This window comes from Bombina bombina, chromosome 4 (genome assembly GCF_027579735.1).
Source record: "Bombina bombina isolate aBomBom1 chromosome 4, aBomBom1.pri, whole genome shotgun sequence".
Lineage (NCBI taxonomy): Eukaryota > Metazoa > Chordata > Amphibia > Anura > Bombinatoridae > Bombina > Bombina bombina.
In genome coordinates, this window is record NC_069502.1 from 371,744,190 (window position 1) to 371,763,698 (window position 19,509).

The following is a 19,509-nucleotide window of genomic DNA, read 5'->3' on the forward strand; positions in this document are numbered from 1 at the left end:
TAATATAGGTGGCGGCGGTATAGGGGGATTAGATTAGGGGTTAATATAGTTAATATAGATGGCGGCGGTGTAGGGGGGTCAGATTAGGGGTTAATAAATTTAATATAGGTGGTGGCGGTGTAAGGGGGTCAGATTAGGGGGTAGTACATATAATATAGGTGGCGGCGGTGTAGGGGGATTAGATTAGGGGTTAATATAGTTAATATAGGTGGTGGTGGTGTAGGGGGATTCGATTAGAAATTTGTATTTACGCTGATTTCTGGACATCGCTAGTTTGTCCGACTTACGGCACTTTAGCAACTGCCGGCGCCGTATATGTGATAGGTCGCTGTGCGAGGTGAAACTACGGGCAGCGCAGGTTTACCTGCTCCGTATATCGGATCGCGCCCCAAACTAGCGCTTTTGCGGGCGGCACTGCATATTGGATTGGGCTCGTAATTTCAAACAACTTTCTAATTTACTTTTATCATCAAATTTGCATTCTCTCTTGTAATTCTTAGTTTAAAGGGACAGTCTACACCAGAATTTTTATTTTTTTAAAAGATAGATAATCCCTTTATTACCCATGTCCCAGTTTTGCATAACCAACACAGTTATAATAATATACTTTTAACCTCTGTGATTATCTTGTATCCAAGCCTCTGCAAACTGCCCCTTTATTTCAGTTCTTTTGACAGACTTGCAGTCTAGCCAATCAGTGCCTGCTCCCAGATATCTTCACGTGCACAAGCACAGTGTTATCTATATGAAATACGTGAACTAACACCCTCTAGTAGTGAAAAACTGTTAAAATGCATTCTGAAAAGAGGTGGCCTTCAAGGTCTAAGAAATTAGCATATGAACCTCTTAGGTTAAGCTTTTAACTAAGAATACCCAGAGAAAAAAGCAAAATTGGTGATAAAAGTAAATTGGAAAATTGTTTAAAATTACATGCTCTATCTGAATCATGAAAGTTTATTTTGGCCTAGACTGTCCCTTTAAAGCTAAACATAGGTAGGCTCATATGCTAATTTCTAAGCCCTTGAAGACTGCCTCTTATCTAAATGCATTTGACAGTTTTTCACAGCTAGAGGGTGTTAGTTCATGTGTTTCATATAGATAACTTTGTGCTCATGCACATTAATTTTTTTCGAGTCAGCACTAATTGCCTGAAATGCAAGTCTGTCAAAAGATCTGAGATAAGGAGGCAGTCAGCAGAAGCTTAGATACAGTATTATGTAATAGTAGGTAATTACAGAAGTAAAAAAGTATATTTTTATAACAGTGTTGGTTATGCAAATCTGAGGAATGGTAAATAAAGGGAATATTTATCTTTTTAAGCAATAACATTTTTGGTGTTTACTATCACTTCAATGACTTGGTGCAAGGATTAAATAGCAACATCTTTATTTTTGTAGATGATTCAAAGTTGTGTAAAGTGATTAGGTCAGAGCAGGATAAACTTTCTTTGTAAAGGGATTTAAAAAAATGCCAAGAATGGGCTGGAAACTGGCAAATGAGATTTAATACTGGTAAATGTAGGGTTCTACATTTTGAAAGTAAATATGAAGTCTATTTAAATGAATCTATGATTAGCAAACAGAGAAGGAAAGCAATTTAGGCATACTTATAGATAATGAATGCTTAATGCAAGACGGCAGCTTCTATGGCTAATCAGATACTAGCATGTATTAAAAGAGACATAGGGACCAATTTATCAAGCTCCGTTTTGAGCTTGATGCCCCTGTTTCCGCGCAAAGTTATGAAGACCGCTGCTCCATAACTTGTCCGCCTGCTCTGAGGCCGTGGACAGAAATCAACCTGATCGAATACGATCGGGTTGATTGACACCCCCTGCTAGTGAGCGATTGGTCACAAATCTGCAGGGGGCGGCATTGCACCAGCAGTTCACAAGAACTGCTGGTGCAATGATAAATGCCGACAGCGTATGTTGTCTGCATTTATCGATGTGCAGCGGACATGATACGCTACATCGTATCATGTCCGCTCGCACTATGATAAATCTACCCCATACTGTAGATACAAGGAAATAAAGCATTATTCTGTCTCTATGGAAATCCTTGTTAAAAGGAAAGTCAAATTTAAACTTGCATGATTCAGATAGAGTATGTAATTTTAAGACACTTTAAATTGTATTTGTTTTCTTGGTACTTATTGTTGAAAAATAATATGTACATATCCTACACTAGTGGGAGCTAGCTGGTGATTGGTGTCTGCACATATTTAGTTAGCTCTTGGTAGTGCATTGCTGCTCCTTCAGCAAAGGACATAAAAGGAATGAAGCAAATTTGATACTAGAAGTAAATTGCAAAGTTGTTTAAATTTGTATGATCTATCTGAATCCAGAAATAACAAAATTGGGTTCCATGCCCCTTTAAGACCTTACATTGAGTATGGAGTGTAGTTCTGGGGGCAAATTTCAAAAATGGACATTACAGAATTAGAAAAAGTTAAGAGAAGGGCCACAAAACTAATAAGGGGAATGGAGGATTTAGACTATGAAATGAATGTAAGCTCAATTGGCAGTGTCTTTATAGTAAATCAAGTTAGATCTGTATGGGTTGAGCTCAGTAGACTCCTGTCTTCTGTCAAACTAATCTACTATGTAAATAAGGTTAAAATAATTGCTGAAATTGCACTTAAACAATGAAAAGTACACACCTGAAATATGATCAACAAAATGCCCATTTATGTTTGAAATCAAGTTTTAGGATGTTCACAAATTTGAAATATAAAATTAAGAAAGAATATTTAAAAACATAAAATAATTTTATGCATTAATGATAGAGACAAAATTGTGTATTTATATTTGTGTCTGTGAAGCTCTGGATATCTTGGGCCTCCCTTCAAGTCATAATGTAAAAAAATAAACTCTTGTAAAAGTTCTGATAAAAATCCAATTAGATTATATCTTTTTGGTGAACAATCTTTGTTGTCCTTGCTGATTGGTGGATAAATTCATCCACCAATAAAAACGTGCTGTCCAGAGGTCTGAACCAAAAAAAAGCTTAGATGCCTTCTTTTTCAAATAAAGATAGCAAGAGAACAAAGATAATTTGATAAGAGGAGTAAATCAGAAAGTTGCTTAAAATTGCATGCTCTATCTGAATCATGAAATAAAAATTTGTGTTTAGTGTCCCGTACGGAGCTTGATAAATTGACCTCTACGTGTCCCTTTAAAGTAAAATTCAAATACTCCTTGTATTTATATTGCTTCTGCTGGCTGGAACTAACTACATTAAAAAGAAAATTTACGTAATTCTCTTAGCTCCTTTCTATGTGTGTATTCGCAGGTAGGCTTAGGAGTGTACACGTGTATTGAGCACTATATATAACACATATATAACAGTACTAACAAAGTTCTCAAGACAGCTCCATTTGAATCATTAAGGTTTAATTTTGACTTGTAGTTGTATGTTCCATTAAAGTGAAGGTCAATTTTTGGGTTTCATAATACATTATTTTGAAGCTTATAGTATAAACACTTTAGTCGCTCACTTTATATCTCTAAATAACGCATCCTTTGCAAATAAACAGTTATTATAATGTACCTCCGTTATCGCTCTAATCTCCGCCCATACAGCACTTCCTTATTCAGTTGCATTCTTTCTTTCAAGCGGACTACGCTCGTGCACCCGTGTGTTGTTTCTAAATGCGCATGCGTAGCCACATCTAAACAGGGCATGCGTTTCATTTACGGCCGTAACTTTGTATGCAATACAACAAATACAACAAATTTGTGGGTTAGATGAGATCGCTGCTAGTTTGTTAGGATGCGGGAGACAGATGCTGCCGATTCAATGTATCAAAAAATATGACAGTGGAGAACGCATGCGCGTAACATGATGACACGCTGTTTAATTACATGCATGCGCATTGTTTCAATGACGAAACAGAAAAGGGGCTGGACGCCACGGGGGTAAACCAAACATTGGAGAGAAAAACTGTCAATCAATAAAGGCACTGTGATGGGCGGATTGTAATGCTGAAACGGAGCGCATTCAGATCGTAAAAAATAAAAACTTTTTATTGCATTTTTCTATGATTTGATGAATGAACCTCATATTAATTATAGCTAACTTATTAAAAAATGATAACCACAACCCCGGACTTGACCTTCACTTTAAAGTTGCTTACTGCTCCATTCTTGGACAAATTCTGATTTTTTTATTGTTGTATGTGCAGCTAGAGAATCAATGGGCTATCTCAGCACAGGTGAAAGAAAATAGCACACATGAGGGCGGCCTTTACATGACTATTGTACTGAGATCAAAGTGATAGTTTGTTTTCAAGGTTCCAAATAGCTGTGATCCTGAAAAAGGAAGTCGTCCAATTACTTTAACAAACAATTCCCACAGCATTTGCACCATGTGAGGGCTGAAGAGTTTAGATCAAATATGTAGTGAAGAATATGAGCTACATCTTTTCTTAGTTATAAATGAGACAACTTAATGGAAATGTTTGTTGTCATTGTCAATTTACAACTGGAATATTATTTAGCCAATTGTTTTTGGTATGCAGCACTGTATAACAAACATAAAGTTATATATATATAAAAGAACACATTTATAATTATTAAATTAATATGGGGAAAAAAGCATATAATTATAAATTGCAAACAATAATTTACTAATAAAAGTGTATATCTGATTGAAAAACTTTTTTGTGTGAAATAAATTAAAACTTTATTGAATAACATAATAAAATGCACTTGCTTGGTGTAGGATATTGAAAGTAAGATAGACATGTTTCAATGAGCCACTTTATATATGGTGCTAGGGGATAAATATAAAAGCAACTAAAATAAAAAATATATAATTTAATATAAATAAAAGACTTATCTATCTATCTATCTATCTATCTATCTGTCTGTTTGTCTGTATATAATCTCAAACAGAGCAGATGTTGATTCTTTAACCATTTGCAAATGTGTTTAACACCTTAAGGACCACCTTGTATGTCACCAATCCAAGCCAATTATGTTTTTATTAGCTTGTAATAGCATAGGTCTCACTGCTACCAGCAAGACTACAATATTACTACCTCCCTCCCTCCTGCAAGACTCCTGTTATAGTGTGTTCTCACCGCTGGTTGTGAGATCAGCGCTATCAAAAACAGAAGCCCCATTAAAAGACTACATTGCTGGTCGTTAAAGGGTTAAGTTACGGTAAGGTAAAATATTAATCTACTTATAAAAATGTTATAATCAGAAAATATAATACATTATAGTAAATTGGTTAATGTTAGCCATATTGAAGATGAACTTTAAGTTACTCCAAAGGGCTACAAAAAAAAAAACTGTACGGCTAGAGCGCTGATTGTCAGAACCGTTCGAATCGTTAGCTCACCAAAAAAAAAGTACTTTTGAAGTGGGTGGCCAGAACACAGTAAGCTATAGCGCATTTTTAATGATCAACTGATGATTCCAGGTTTGTTTAGACAAAGGGGAAAGTTTATCCATAACTTTAAGTAGTACAGAATGTAATAATATATATTATCCAGATATTTGAGAACAAAATCTAAATAAGCAAGGTGGCTTTGTTTTTGTATCTATACCTTATATATATAATCATCTATATATGTATTGTAGGTATAGTCTATATATTTTACCAAAAAAAAAGATATATTTAGAATATGTATTTATAAGTAAATAGAACATATTCTTCTATGTGAACATTGGAATGTGAAATAATTATTTTTCATGTTGGGTTAGCGCATTTGAAAAAATGCGAATCAGGGTTTGTGAGCAAGTAGGGTGTTAGATTTTTATCCAGTTTTCGGCTCCAAGGTCTATGGGGCCGATTTACTCATTTACTAATGTCTGCAGCGTATCATGTCCGACCAGACATCGCTAAATGCTGACAGCATACGCTAGCAGGGGGGTGTCAATCAACCTGATCGTAAAGTTGCGGGTTGAGTTTGCTGTACGCCCGCTCAGAGACGCAGTTACAGTTAAGGAGCAGCGGGTCTTAAGACGCTGCTTTTTAACTGTGATTTCTGGTCGAGCATGAAGACACGTGAAACAGGACGATATGGCCCTATTCGGGCCATCATAAATCGGCCCCTAGGGGTGAATATGTTATGCGGTGCTGATTTTCTAAGTTCCGCTTTGTGCGAGCATCCGGATAGCGGTGTAAGCGAAAACTTTTCAACTGGTAATAGCTCTACTCTTAATCGATCCCTGAGTGTGCAATCAAAAAAAAAAAATCTAATTGCTTCTCCCATCAAATATTATTTCTCTAGGTATCCTTTCATGACAGCATACATGAGCATTATATTGTACCAGTACAATGTTTGTAATAATATTATGCATATAGTACTCAAAACATAGACACAACCCAGAATAATAGGAAATGAGGGTAGAAGGTACAAAATTGTCTCCTCATGGGGGGGGGGGTTGGGTGGAGGGGGGGGGGTGGAGCAGCTTTTGTAAGTCAGGCTCACAATTGTAAGGCATTTCAGAGTAATTGTCTCTTTTTCTTCTCTTGTAGGCACTCAGACACATTTGGTGAAAAGAATGATATGGCAACTGGATCACTAGCTATCAGAATATCTTCAATCTCACTTCTTATTAGTTTACTAATCCCAATCTTTATCCACATGGATTCCTTACATTCCAAGACCTAGAGAACAAACAGAGCACTAGCCAACCCAACTAGCCCTCTCCATGACTCACCTGCCAGAAATAATTTTTGTTTGTTTTTTAGTATATATATATATACATCAAATCACCCATTAGTCAGTTTCTGACCCTTTCCAGCTGGTTTATCCTTTAACTGAAAGAAACATGAAACACCTTTAATTACAGGACTAAGTGAAGAAATATCAATCAATTAATTAATTAACTAGCATATTATTAATTAACATACTGGTTGAGGTATGAAAACTGTGTTTGGCTTCAATTGTTTTTTAATTGCCAATTTCCCCTGCCACTTGCTTTTTTTGAAGGAGCCAATCATAACTTGTTGCTGGAATAGACACTGACTTTCCACTGTAATTTAGGTTTACATTGTTTTGCAGTATCTTTTTAAAAGCCTCTCATCACTTATGTTGAGGACAAATTAGGGACATATATATGTTCATTTTAGAGCTAAATGACTGGAAGATGGGGGCAAAATAAATAATAGAAGTATATTGATTTATTTTTAAACTATGCATAATTAAACCATTTATATTAATATCTCAAAGTGTTTTATATCCATTTAAGGACTCCCTGCCGATGAACCATTAGCCCGTTTACTTAAAAGTCCTGCTGTCTTGCTGAGCAGAGAATAAATACTTGGTGCATTCTTGCAGGGGTCAAGTCCTACAAAAAAAGTGTGGGAACTCACCAAGACTTCAAACCCCTCAATTAATATTGTTTATACACACACACTTACTTACCCACACACGCTCTGTATTTATATATATATATATATATATATATATATATATATATATAGTCATGGCCAAAAATATTGGCACCCCCTGCATTCTGTCAGATAATGCCCAACTTTCGCCCAGAAAATTATTGCAATTACAAATGTTTAGGCATTCTCATGTTTATTTCTTTAGTTTGTATTGATATGGCACAAAAAAGTAGAGAGAAAAAGGCCAAATCTGACACATTACATGCAAAACTCCAAAAATGGACTAAGCAAAATCATTGGTACCTTCTCAAAATTAATAAATCCCCAAACACCTAAGAAAGCGCCAAAGATATGTTAGAAAGAAATAATTTTTCATTACAAATGTCATGCAAAACGATTAATAAATATGACAATAATAATACATTACACAAAATTAAAAATACATTTAAAAATCGATCTGTTAATCAAACTCTATAGAATATTCCTACTTTTTTGCAGGTAAGGTCTCTTAACAATCAGCGTATCTCAATTGTCCAAAGTGCAATGAAACAGTTTCTCCCTTTTGTGCAGCTCCCTTTTAATCACTGGTGTGATGTCGATGAAGAGATATAGCTTTAGAACTAAAGAAGAACGAACATGGAGCGCAAAGGAAAAAACAGAAAAAATATCATAGTGCAGTATGTCTAAATAAAATGAAAAAATGTATTACAAGTACAAAACAAACTCACAAGTATGACCTCAAACAGTTTGAGGTATGTATACAGCGTTGGTATAGTGACTCTTAAACCTGCAACGGAGCACTTTCCTGCCTGTAACGGTAAAAATCCGATAACAGCTACAAGGAGCGAGTGATGATACCCCAAAACAAGTCCCTCATCCAGAAAGGCAAACCCGTGTTGCCGGCAACGGTTCCTCCAAACCGGAAGGGGTATAGCGTCACAATACGTGTACGTGTGGGCGTGGCCTTACGTGTTTCGCAGGACTCCTCCCACTTCGTCAGAGGCTATGATAGCCTCTGACGATGAATACATTTTGTCATTTTATTTAGACATACTGCACTATGATATTTTTTCTGTTTTTTCCTTTGCGCTCCATGTTCGTTCTTCTTTAGTTCTAAAGCTATATACCTTCTCAAAATTGTAAGAAATAATTGCATTCCAAGTTTGTGATGCTCCTGTAATTTTAAATTAAACTCACATGTATCAATTAACAGATGCTCACAATATAGAAATCAGCCCATGGCACTGTAGCTAATCTAAGATTGCAACAAAGATTGCAACAAAGAATTGTTCGAATGGTGGATAAAGAACCTCAATCAACTTCCAGACAAATTCAAACGGACCTGCAGGCACAGGGTACAAATGTGTCAGTTTGCACTATACATCGCCATCTAGTGAAAAGAGACTCTATGGTAGGAGACCCATGAGGGCACAGAAACATAAAAAGCCAGATTGGAGTTTACCAAAACTTACCTGAGGAAGCCAAAATCCTTTTTGGAAGAATGTGCTGTGGACAGATGAAACAAAATTACAGCTTTTTGGTAAAGCCCATCATTCTACCTTTTTTCCAAAAAAGAAATTAGGCTTTTTAAAGAAAAGAATACAGTCCCTACAGTCAAACGTGGTGGAGGTTCACTGATGTTTTGGGGTTGCTTTGCTGCTTCAGGCACTGGATGTCTTGTGCATGGCATTATGAAATATAAAGACTACCAAAGGAATACTGTGTTGCAAAATATGGGCCACAGTGTCAGAAAGTTGGGTCCCTGTCAGAGGTCATGGGTCATACAGCAGAACAATGACCCAAAGCACATTGTTGTACTGAACTGGCCAGCAATGAGTCCAGGGGGCCTATCTATCAAGCTCCGAATGGACCGCTGCTCCATAACCCTGTCTGCCTGCTCTGAGCAGGCGGACAGACATCACCAGTATTCAACCCTATTGAGTATGATCAGGTTGATTGACACCCCCTGCTGGCGACCGATTGGCCGCGAGTCTGCAGGGGGTGGCATTGCACCATCAGCTCACAAGAGCTGCTGGTGCAATGCTGAATACAGAGAGCGTATTGCTCTCCGCATTCAGCGATGTCTGTCGGACCTGATCCACACTGTCGGATCAGGTCCGACAGACATATGATAAATAGCCTCTTGATCTCAATCCATAGAGCACCTGTGGAGAGATCTCAAAACAGTCAGTTGGGAAAATTAACCCTTACAATCCAGTAGAGAGGTGTAAGAAACTCATTGATGGTTACAGAAAGTGATTGATTTCAGGTTTTTTTTCCAAGGGGTGTGCTACTTAATATTAAATTGAGGGTGCCAATAATTTTTTCCAGTCCATTTTTTGGAGTTTATCATGGAATGTGACAGATTTGGCTTTTTTTCTCCACTTTTTTTCTGTCATACCAATACAAACAAAAGAAATAAACATGATAATGCCTAAACATTTGTAATTTCAACAATTTTCTAGGCGATGTTTAATGAAAGAAAATTAAAACCAATAAAGAGCTGAATGGTTGCCTTTGGACCAGAGGATGGACATCCATTGTTAAATCTTTACATGGCAGGGGGAGTGGGGGAATATTATTTGTACTTTAGGATTCAACTGATACTGAATACTGAGAAGCCAGACAGACCGTTTTTAGAACACATGAGGGGGCATTTGTATATAGATAATGTTGAATAAAAATCTAAGAGCCTTAGTTAAATGTTAAAAATAAATAAATGACCTAGGTCACCAGAGGGCGCTCACTATGCACAACATATAAAATAGAATGAACAATTAACAACATGAACTTGTGACAATAATGTTCGTATAAATGCTGCTAGAAAACCAAAACCAATTATGCAATAACAATAAATGATAATGGAAAGGGGAACCTCATTAAATGGCGTAAGATTCAATGTCCATATGTGGTTGGTAAGATGTTGAATGTAGATTCCTAGGGGTCCTATAGATCCAAATCGGTCCAAGGCTAGGGAAACTTTCCCACGGCTGCACTCTCCACAACGATCCCAGGAAGGAAAACGTGTTAGCTGGAAAGATGAGATAAAAGAAGAGAGGCGCACAAATGGTGTGTATCAATCGTAAAACTCGGCATACACTCCAAGTATTGTGTGCACAGGGTACTCACAATTTAGCACAGCACACCAGTGTGCTTGTGGAAGCGGGCTGGTACTCAGAGCTGACCAGCTGGCTCTCTCCGGCTCATTTCCTAGAGATGGCGGCTTTCCTGTATGATAGACTGTCTGGTAGTGGTGTGCTTGTGTTCAAAACTCCAGGCTCAAGTTAGGTTAAAACAAATTTAAAAACTCTTACTGTCATGCTATTTTCAGGGTGTTTCTTCCTTCTCTTGAATTTTCTATTCAATTCAAGAGAAGGAAGAAACACCCTGAAAATAGCATGACAGTAAAGAGTTGTTAAATTTGTTTTAACCTAACTTGAGCCTGGAGTTTGATCACAAGCACACCACTACCAGACAGTCTATCATACAGGAAAGCCGCCATCTCTAGGAAAGAGCCGGAGAGAGCCAGCCTGGTCAGCTCTGAGTACCAGCCCGCTTCCACAAGACACACTGGTGTGCTGTGCTAAATTTTTGAGTACCCTGTGCACACAATACTTGGAGTGTATGCCGAGTTTACCGATTGATACACACATTTGTGAGCCTCTCTTCTTTTATCTCATCTTTTAGTTAAATGTTAGGAGCTGCCTACTCCCTAGCTCTCAGGATGTGTAAGGGCTCTGTAATGTAAACATTTGATATCATGATCTTGCTCACTTTGCTCAGTAGTAGCTGGTGCCTGCATATAAAAAGACTGTGCACATTTGCAATAATGAAGTAAATTGGAAAAGTCTCTTAAAACTGCTGCTCTGTCTGAAATATGAAAGTTTAATTTTGACTTTAATGGATAGAACTGAGTAGTATTATTAGACGCATTACACTCATATTACAAGTGGTGAGATTTAGAGCTTTTTGAGAGCTGAAGTAAACAATTATTACTTGAAAGTTTTGCCATCAAGAAGACATGAAAATAAAGGATTTAGGTTATATTTAGGTTTAAAAAATAAAAAGAAGGTTTTGTGACAGAATTAAAGGGATATAGTACATGACAGGACATGACTGGGAAGGGGTTAAAGGGACACTCAGGTTAAATTAAATTTTCATGATTCAGATACAGGCATGTCATTTTAAACAACTTTCCAATTTACTCACATTAAAAAAAATGTGCACATTCTTTTATATTTATACTTTTTGACTCACCATTCTACTGAGCATGTGTAGAATTCACAGACTATACGTATATGCATTTGTGATTGGCTGATTGCTATCACATGGTACAAGGGGAGTGGAAATATACATAACTTTGAAATTTGTTATAAAAAAACTACTAGTTATTTGAAGTTCAGGCTAAGTGCTATTGCATTGTCTTGTTATCTTGCATTTGTTGATTATGCAAATCTAATGTGTTGACTGGTCCTTTAAATGCGTGGTGTATATGTACATTATATATATATATATATATATATACACAAATGTATGTAAATATATAACTACACATATAATTATGTAAATATATATGCTTATATGATGTTTGTCAATTGTTGTCGATAAAAACCTCAACATTCTTTCGATTACTGTGCGTCTGAAGGTGACTAATTAGTCTGATTTGGGCATGGAAAGTCCTGCCACAAGTCAGGTAGACATGTGATGGCACCATCAATAATGTACAAGTAGCTCTGGACATGTACAGCTCATGCTTTACTTCAGCCTCAGCAATTCATTCTGCCTGTATGAATGAGGCTGTTCCATGCTAGATGGTTCAGTGCGATGGATTCTCATGTAACAATGTTGATCTGGAGGGACCTTAAAGAAACCTTCAGCATGCCCTTGAACCGATTATTTTGTCCTCCATGGGAATGCTTTCCCTAGATGAGTTCTCCATAGAAGAGGTGTTTAGGAATGCTTTGTCTGACATTCTCACAACATGTCCAGTTCATCTGGTCTGGGGCTCTCATCAGCGCTGTTTATTTGACCAATCTGGTAATGACTTCAGTATTGTGCCACCCCTGTCCTGTCATCTGATTTTTAGAAGCATTCACAGACAGAACATGTGAAAGTGATTGAGCCAACGTGCATAAATTGGTAGACGGTCCATGTCTTGCAGGCGTACAGCAGAGTTTAGAAGAATCACTGCTCGGTAGACCCTTCAACTTCCTTGGCAAGTTGATCCCTCAACGTTCCCAGATGTTGGAGTTAAAGTTTACTTCAGCATCAATTGCCCACTATCAGGAAAGGGTACTGCCCAAGGTATGTGAAGTGGTCCACCTGCCTGAAGTGTCTGTCCATTTACAGTGATGGATGGTTCTCTGAGTATGGAGTGTGGGGAGCTGGCTGGGGCATGACCTCAGTCTTCTTGATGTTAATGGTAAGATCGAAGTTGTTGCATGCAGATGAAAACTTGTTTATACAGGCTTGCATTTTCTGGCAAACACAAGGAAAATCTTGCACTCAATTTACCATTATAGTGGAGGCCAGTCCACTCTACCTGAGGAATTCCTGTAATCCTTGCATGCAGAGAAGGCCTTCAACAGAGTGGAATGGCCATTCATGATTAAAGTATTGGGTACATTTGGTTTTGAAGGTAGATTTGTGGATCTAATCGCAAATATTTACTCTGATGTGAGAGCCTCTTTACAGATCAATAATGGCATTTCAGATTAATTTACCTTGACAAGTGTCACTTCTTGTATTTGACTTAACATTGGAGCCAATGGCTATTAAAGGGACATTATACACTAATTTTTTCTTTGCTAAATGTTTTGTAGATGATCTATTTATATAGCCCATAAAGTTTTTTTGTTTTTTTTTAAATGTATAGTTTTGCTTATGTTTAAATAACATTACTCTGATTTTCAGACTCCTAACCAAGCCCCAAAGTTTTATGAGAAACACCGTCAGCTACCTACTCCAGCTTGCTGCTGTTTGTGTAAAGGGTCTTTTCATATGCAAAAGAAGGGGGAGGGGGGGAGTGTCTTATTTCCCACTTGCAGTGGGCTTTCCAGCTACCTTTTCAATAGAGCTAACTGAGAGCTTCTAAGTAAGTTTTAAAACAGTTTATACTGGATTTTTATATGTGAATCTGTGCATCTTATTCTTTATAGTAGTGTCTATTACATGCAGTTTAAATGAAAATGAGTGTATACTGTCCCTTTAAGCTGAGGGAGATTCTTCCAAGAATTAGCATAGGTAAAATGGTACTTAAAACTTTGCTATTTGCGGACGATCTCCTTTTATTTGTATCTAACCTGAAGAAACTATATTGAAGATATTCTTAGCCTTTTGGATCAATATAGTTTTAGTCTCAGGCTATAAACCAATATTGCAAAATCTAATATACTATGGTTGAAAAAGACAGACGATTCTCAATTTCAACAATTCACAGAAGCTAAATCATTGGAGTATCTAGGCCTTAAGATCTCAGCTAAACCTGCAAGCTGATATGGAGACAATATATCGGCCATCTTGCAAGAGAATAATGAAAAATTTAAGAGTTGGGCAGCTCTGTCAGTCTCCTTGTCAGGAAAAGTCAACCTTTATAAAATGTTTATTATTCCACAAAATTCTCTATACACTTAGGATGTTCCCTATGTTAATTAAGAATACTGACTTATGGCGGTGTAATCAATCCCTGAGATACTTTCTTTGGATGGGGAGGAAAGCAAAATAAAAACTTGCTAACCTATATCAACCGTACTGCAAAGGCGGTCTTGATTTGCCTAGTCTGGAATGGTATAATCATGCAACTTTTCTGTGCTTCCCTATTGATTGGTCGCTGCAATCTTTTAGATATTCAAATACATTTCTAGAGGAGCAGATATGTTACCCGTACTCTTTGAATTTTGTGATACACTCGTCAAATAAAGATCTAGGGAAAACTATCTCTGCCCATCCTTTATACAGAGATATCTTATGGGTATAGAGGAAATCAACAAGGCTACTGGGTACAGAATTAAGTATTTAAAAAAAAAAGTTGCCAATACAGGGTAAGGGTCATTTTCCTTTAGAAAATATGGTTGGCATATTTAATAAATGGTCAACTACTAAACGTCTAACTATTGAAGATTTTTATAACAAAGATTCAAATAAACTTTATAGTTTTGATCAATTTCAAAAAATCATTTTGGAAATTCAAAGAAAACATATGTTTTATTTTCTTCAATTAAAAAGCTATATCTATAGACTGACAAAGATTTTTCCTCAACTATGGACAGATCATCCATTATTGGATACTAGAACACTGAAAAAATGGTCTCTCTCTTCATTTTATAAAATTCTCAAAGCAGTGGAGGCAGGAAGACTGATGTCAGAACTAAGGAATTACTGGATAAAATTAGTAGGTCTGCCTGATCTGGACAGGATAATCTTGAAAAGTGGTTAAGAAAACTCAGGCTCCTCTGCCTTTTAACATATCTAAGAGAAACTCAGTTTAGACTATTGCATAGGGACTATTTAAACCCACGTAGAGTGGCTAAGTGGAATAAAGATGTTATTAATGTGTGTCTTAAATGTCGCTACGAAGATTCGGATCTAGGACACTTATTGTGGGACTGCCCCAAATTGAAACAATTCTGGTTAAAAGTTGGCCATTTTCTTTCTCAAATAATAAAAATGAAATACAATTGGCAAAGGAATCTATTCAGTTATTGACAATTCATGATCCATGGAGTAAAAAATCTGATTTCATTCTGACAGTAATAATAATCCTTAGAAAACTAATTTTTAATAATGGATTAGTTTTAGTGTACCCTCGATTGGCAAGATTAAGAAACTATTCCTAAACTCTATAATAATAATAGCAGCCTATGACTCTAGATTAGAAATGAGGAGGAGTTACTCCTTTGGCAAGATCTGGAGTGATTTTGCCTACTAACAATGAAGATATTTCATATTGCGTTTAGCACAAATTGTTAATACCCAAATAAAGTAAGGGCGGAAAGGGGGAGGGGTGTGTTAGGGTTGTTGTTTTTTTCTCCTTTTTTTTTTTTTTTGAAAGGGGTAGGAAAGAGGAAGCGAAGTTGGAAGGGAGAAGCAATGTAATGTTAACCTTATACTTTGTGATAATGTTGTTGGCCTTTTGTTAGCACCTAATCCCTATCTAAACTGTCTCAGACCCCGCTTGGGACTTAATAAGAGTAATTTTTAAGATTAATTTGCTTTTCAACATAGAGTTAAAAGACAAACAGCTTTATATACATCTGATTTGTAAGCTCTGTTCCCAGAAGAATCTCAACGTTAACACCTAGGCAAAAAAACTATAGCTGCTTGCATATAATCATTTTCTTTTTGGAGTAGCAACTCCACTGTTTGTATCGCTCTTTTTCTTATATATATATTTCTTGTCTTTTGTGTAATTTTTTATAATAAAATAAAAAAAGAAAAAAATTCTAAACCTGACCTTTTCACACTTACTTGAAGTGATTCATGTATATAAAAATAGATGTCCAGCAACTCTGATTCTAGCTTGGTGCACGCTGTTGGGTTTTTTGCACTCCCCCATTCACAACAGTCCAACAAAGTAGCAGCACCACCACTGGACTTATGTTCTGTAATTCTATCATGGACCCTACAGTTCGATTCTCCTATATAAACTTTATGGGGCACTTAATTAAAATATATCACCAAATCTGTATTACACGAAGGAGGCATGGCCACCAACATTTCAGACACAAAAGACTGTATAAAAACCTTGATTCCAGGATTCAGTAGGATTCTCCTATAAAAATCAATCAGAAAGAGCAGTAATAATCTAGAAGCAAGAGCAGTGTTATATAGGCCAGAATGCTAAAATCTTAGCTTATAAACAATATAAACACTTAAGAAGAGAGTTCAAATAGCCCAGCTTCTAAGGCAGATTTAGGGAGTCAGAAGGTTCTATAACAGCAAGGAACTTATACAGATGTTAAGTGCAGAAAAAACAAGCATACAGCTAACACTTATCCCTTCTGAAAAAAATCATAAAAATTTTAAAAGCAGAGATGCGGGTAACATAGTTTACCTGTTATCTAAATAGCATACATAAGAAAGGAGGCGTGCATCAAACTGACATCATATAAAGTAAAACAGCGTGCCAAAAATGGTACACCAGGGCAGCCACTGAGAAATTTTGGGGCCCCTTACTTAACAATTGATCAAGCCCCCCCTTTGACGTGCAATTTTTGACCAAGTGACTAAAAACGTATATGCACTTTATTCTTAAGTGTAGTCAAACTTGGAAATGTTGTGAAGGTATTAACATACAAACGCACAGACACACTCATACACTGAAACACACACACTCACACATAAGGATTCACATATAGACACTCTAGCAAACATGCAAATAAACACACAAACACACTCAGACACCCACACAGACACTCAGCACTTGTTTACATTGAATGGACAAGTAATGAGGTAGACTACAGGTTTTGTCAAACTTTTTTTTTTTGTCAAAAAAGAATTCCAAGACAAAATATGGAGTTCTGATTATATGGAGTTCTGATTATCTTTTTGTCAAGGAAGATGACAACTAAATGATGACAACAGCATGCAGTGGCTGAAAGAAAGGACCCTGAACTGCCTAAACAATAATTTAAAGGTTAAGTGGTGAATTGGTGACTTCCGGAGAGGTCTCATTAGTCTCAAAGTCTTAGAAAGATGTGAATAATCAGTAGTAAGGTCAAATGTCCTAAAAAGCAACAGACAATGGACACACACAGCACAGACAAATTCAAACACAAACTTGCACATACACCCAAGGAAGGAAACACCCACAAAGACAGCCTCAGAAACACACAAAGACATACACACTCACAGAAAACACACAAAGACATATATACACATATCCTCATTGAAACATCCACAGAAAACACACAAAGGCATACACACACACTGAGAGAACACCCACCGAAAAAACAACACAAAGACATTCACAGAGAGACCACCACAGAAAACACACAAAGACATACACACATACACCCTCACAGAGACACCCAGAGAAAATACACAGACATATGCACACACCGTCACAGAGACACCCACAGAAAATCCACAGACATATGCACACACCCTCACAGAGTCACCCACAGAAAACACACAGACTATGCACACACCCCTCACAAAGACATTTCAAACACTGAGCAATCTTAGCCTGAGAGTATAACATTTTATGCAAATGTAAAAAAATCTTAAATAAAATGCCTCCTGGCATTCTGGAAAGTCCTTGCATAAAGGACAGTAAACTGGAATGTAAGTAAAGGGACACTAAATCCAATTTTTTTCTTTCATGATTCAGATAGAGCATACAAATTTAAGCAACTTTCTAATTACTCCTATTATCAAATTTTCTTCACTCTCTGGCTATCTTAATTTGAAAAAGAAGGCATCTAAGCTAAGGAGCCAGTCAATTTTGGTTCAGACCTGGACAGCACTTGTTTATATGGTGCTGTCCAATCAGCAAGGACAACCCAGGTTGTGAACCAAAAATTGACTGGCTCCTTAGCTTAGATGCCTTCTTTTTCAATAAAGATAGCTTTTAAATCTTACATCTTTGCTTTTCAAATAAAGATGGAAAGAATGAAGAGAATGAAGAAAAATGTATAATAGGAGTAAACATAGAATTGCTCTATCTGAATCATGAAGAATAAATTGGGTTCAGCGCCCCTTTAATATATATATATATATATATATATAAATATATATATAATAGTATATATATTATATATATATATATATATATATATATATATATATATATATAATATATATATATATATTATATAAATAATATATACATCATATCTTCCAAAAAGGCACCTACTATTTGTGTATTGAGGAGGAAACATTTCTGCATGGTTTTAAATATACAATTATACAATTTCTACAGCATTGTCAAATAGTCATAAATACACTGCTGCATATTGCTAAAACAAATGTGTTTTTATGGACCCTCTGGCTCCACCATACACATACCACACTGAAGTTACAATCCAAAATTGCACAAAGAAATAGAAAAACATTTACTAAGTAAGTCCTACCTCTGCAAATAAAAGTGATCTGCCGTGGGACTCATGCACAACACTGTACAAACTGAAGTGCCAAGTCTGTCTCACACTGTGCATAGTGGTTTAGTGCACACTCAGAAATCCTCTTAAATGCTTTACTCATTGCAATGACATTCCTGTGCTCAATAGCACTCTGCTGTAGCGCCCTCTGGTGGCTGCCAAATATATATATATATTTATCTTGTAAGGTGTATCCAGTCCACAGATTCATCCATTACCTTGTGGGATATTCTCCTTCCCAACAGGGTGCTGCAAGAGGATCACCCACAGCAGAGCTGTCTATATAGCTCCTCCCCTAACTGCCACTACCATCATTCTCTTGCAGCTCTCGACAAGAAAGGAGTATCAAGAGAGATTTGGTGAATTAGTGTAGTTTATCTTCATCAAAAGTTTGTCATTTTTAAACTGGTACCGGCATTGTACTGTATTTTACCTCTGGCAGAAATTAGAAGAAGAGTTTTGCCTGAGGTTTTTGATGATCTTAGCAGGTTGTAACTAAGGTCCACTGCTGTTCTCACACATAACTGAAGAGTATGGGAAAACTTCAGCTGGGGGAACGGCCTGCAGAATTAACTGCTCTGAGGTATGTTCAGTATATTTTTTTCTAGAGAGATGATAAGGTCTAGAAAATGCTGACAGTGCCTGATATATTAAGATAAGCCTGATTGCAGTGATTTAACAAACGACTGGCATCATGCTTGCAGTAAAGTGTAATATTCATGGTTACTTGCTCTTATGGCCTAGTATGTAAAATGTTTGCATGATATATAAAGAACGTTTTTTACTAAGGGTGATAAATCTTTATTTGGGGCCTAGTTTTTCCACATGGCTGACTAGATTTCTCCTAGGAGTAGTTATTTATGGCCCTTTTACTTTGGACGTGCTTGGTGGGAGGAGGGCCTATTTTCTCGCTCTTAATTGCGCAGTAGTTTTACATTATGAGACATCCAGCTTCCCTGAAGGAGTCCCCTGACATATTGGACCTCTGTAAAGGGTTTTTGTGCCTACAAAAGTCGTTGTATGGGATCTAGGAGCCACAGTAGAGCTGTGGCAGTTTGCTT

The 19,509-nt window shown here is 36.7% G+C and overlaps 1 protein-coding gene across 1 annotated transcript in view; it reads left to right on the forward strand.

Moving 5' to 3' along the window:
- The window catches only part of TMEM212 (transmembrane protein 212), a 102,239-nt gene extending 95,350 nt beyond the window's left edge, over positions 1–6,889 (forward strand). Inside the window, 1 exon segment of the mRNA XM_053711821.1 lies at positions 6,492–6,889. Within this exon segment, the coding sequence (XP_053567796.1) occupies positions 6,492–6,512 (21 nt within the window). The 3' untranslated portion in view covers positions 6,513–6,889.
- The last annotated feature ends 12,620 nt before the right edge of the window (positions 6,890–19,509 follow it).